The sequence below is a fragment of the Hesperophylax consimilis genome, chromosome 16 (assembly GCF_061612785.1).
Source record: "Hesperophylax consimilis isolate HC1 chromosome 16, BYU_Hcon_1.0, whole genome shotgun sequence".
Lineage (NCBI taxonomy): Eukaryota > Metazoa > Arthropoda > Insecta > Trichoptera > Limnephilidae > Hesperophylax > Hesperophylax consimilis.
In genome coordinates this window covers 15,679,695-15,682,412 of record NC_142851.1, presented here as the reverse complement: position 1 = coordinate 15,682,412, position 2,718 = coordinate 15,679,695, and the positions used below count along the sequence as shown (strand labels likewise).

At 49.6% G+C, this 2,718-nt stretch overlaps 1 protein-coding gene across 1 annotated transcript; it reads right to left on the bottom strand.

Annotated features, from left to right (window-relative positions):
* Nucleotides 1–619: 619 nt before the first annotated feature.
* On the bottom strand, nt 620–2,369 carry LOC149416783 (uncharacterized). The gene is made up of 3 exons (XM_089641323.1): nt 2,343–2,369; nt 1,473–2,030; nt 620–1,135 (listed from the first exon to the last, which is right to left on the bottom strand). The coding sequence occupies exons 1-3, from the start codon at nt 2,367–2,369 to the stop codon at nt 620–622; spliced, it is 1,101 nt and encodes a 366-aa protein (XP_089497449.1).
* Between the last annotated feature and the right edge of the window lie 349 nt (nt 2,370–2,718).

The window sequence follows — 2,718 nt, the reverse complement described above, 5'->3', positions numbered from 1 at the left end:
GTGAAGATTACTAGTTCTGTCTGGATTGACCGACAGCCCTGTTTCTTCACACCATTTTTCCACTGTTGCCAGTGTAGATTGTATGAGGCCTCTGGTTGTGTCTGCATCCCAACACTTTATTATGGTCGCAATGTCATCCGCATACCCTTGTGTATAGAGGCCCCTGTTGTTGAGTTTCCGGATGAGGTTGTCCACCACTAGGCTCCACGGCAAGGATGATAAGATCCCTCCCTGTGGACACCCCCGTGTCACCAGTGCTCTGATGTTTACCTCACCCCTTGTCACCGTAAGTATCCGGCCTGAGAGCATGTTCTTCAGCCACCTTCTGGTGGTTTTGTCGAATCCATGTCTTTCTGCCGCTTCATCGATGGATTTAATAGTGGTGCAATTGAATGCTCCGTCTATATCCGGGAAGAGTCTTAAGAGTCGCCTGCGACTGCTCCAGTTTGTACACAACCCTGTGCAGTGCCACGTCGACAGACTTACCTGGCTGGTACGCAAATTGTAACTCGTGGAGGGGTTTTACCCTCAGTGCCCCGTCCCTTATGTGCCTATCCATTAGCCTCTCCATTGCCTTCAGAAGGAAGGAGGTGAGACTAATTGGACGGATTGCACCTGGTTAGTCGTAGTCGGTTCTCCCATGTTTAGGTATGAACACTACCCTCGTATTCCCCCATGATATGGGGATGTATCCGAGGGCGCAGCACGCCCTCAGGATGTTAGTCACCGGAAGTAAGATTGAATCTAGACCCCTCCATAGAAGTGCCGGAAAGATTCCATCTTCTCCCGCGCTTTTAAAGGGGTCAAACCCTTCGATTGCCCATTTAACTTTGGAGGGAGTAACTATTTTAGCGGCAGTGTCCCTGTCCTTACCTTCTCGTGTAACTCGAGCTGGTGGTGGACCAGTGTCACCTGCTTCTAAATTTTTGTAACCGGGATAGTGTTTTCCTAGAATTTCCTCCAGCTCCTCCTCCCAGTTATTGGTGAAGTTTCCATCTGCTTTCCGGAATGGGCCTTTGGCTGCCCCTGGGTCTTTAGCAAGAATTTTCTGAATCCTTGCTGCGTGCGGGATGGTTTTCACCTCCTCACAGTACTTCTCCCAAAAGCTTGCTTCCTTGTATTCTTTCTGGTATTGCTTGTGAGTGTAATGTACGGAGGTATAATTGAAAGGCACGTCAGCTTGCAAAGGAGTTTATTTTAGAACTGGCGGTACAATATGGTATTGCCCACACAGTGGGTAGGACGCTTCGTTGTCACACTACAGCGAGCATCCCAGTTTCCAGTTTTTTTTGGCCCTGTTGAAGGCTTGCCTAACTAACTTCTGGAATTCCTGCAGTCTTCTGCACGACCACGGTGTTTTGTCCCTGGTACTTGTCTTCAGAGGGCAGCTATTTTCGTATGCTCTTATCATTGAGTCCCTCTACTGCGTCCTCAATTTTTTCTGGGCAACCGTATTTGACTGGGAATTTTACCATTCCAATGCTAAGCTCCTCTGAATACCGAGTCCAGTCAGTTGCTTTTGGGTTCCTATATGTGTCGGTCCCCATTCTGCTTGTCTCTCCCTCTAGTTTAAATTCTATATGTCGGTGATCCGACAGGGATGGTTCATCCGAAACCCTCAATCCTGAGACTCTTCCTGTTCCCAGGCTTAGGTCTATCACCTCCTGTCTACTACTTATAACAAAGATGGGTTCCCTACCTATATTGAGAATCTCAAGGTTCACTGTCATCAGGTATTCCAGGAGGTCCTGTCCTCGTTTGTTGATGTCCGTACTCCCCCACACAGTGTGGTGCGAGTTGGCATCCATACCGAGTATCAGTTCCCTATCCTTCTCCCTGCAGCCTTGGATGAGTCTCGTTATTTCCCTTGAGGGTGGTGGTTCCGTAGAGTCGTAGGGAATGTAGGCTGACGCCACCACTACTTCCCTGCTTCTTTGGTCCTTCACTACTTCACAGCTACCAGATCCCTGCTGCAGTGTTCGGGGAGCAGTGTGCCAGCTATCCCTCTGATGAGGACGCAAGCCCTGGGTCTATCCCCCGACTCATTGTAGTAGACTAGATCTTGGTTCATGTTTAGTCCTCTGACCTTCTACCTGTAAGTCCAGGGTTCTTGAATCAACGCGACATCCACATGGTCCCGGGTAACTCTCCTGTTGAGCACCGCACCCGCTGCTGGGCTGCGATGTAAGTTTATTTGAATGAAGTGTAAGTTTTTAGCCATTGTTAGCGGTCTAATCCTTACACCTTACTCCCTATATCCGCTCCTCGGTGTTGGGTCCGCGCACCGTGAAGGTGGCCTTCCTTATCCCGACGTACGCCGTCATACCCATTTACCTCAGCACCTTCACATTATCCTCGTCCACGCTCATGATCAGGCGATACCTGTCTTTCTCCCTAGCCGAGTCGTGGACGATCCAATTTTTAGTGTGAAGCCATGGGCCCTTAACTTCTTATTATATTTTCTCCTCGCAGCCCCACTGATTCTTTTATTGATGCGGATTTTCCCCAAGTCCTCCGTAACTGAGTTCACCGCATCTTTCTCCGTGGTGGCTGTTGGACGATCCTATTAGATCCCCCCTTCTCTCCCGGTTCCTTGAGAGTCTCGGTTGGAGGTGGGGGTGCTTACAGGAGTTAGTTTGTAGGTCCTGTGGGGGTCCCTGCTTTCCCGCATCTGGATCCCCTGGAGGATCCAGTTGCGTTGTTTTCTTATGAGGTTCC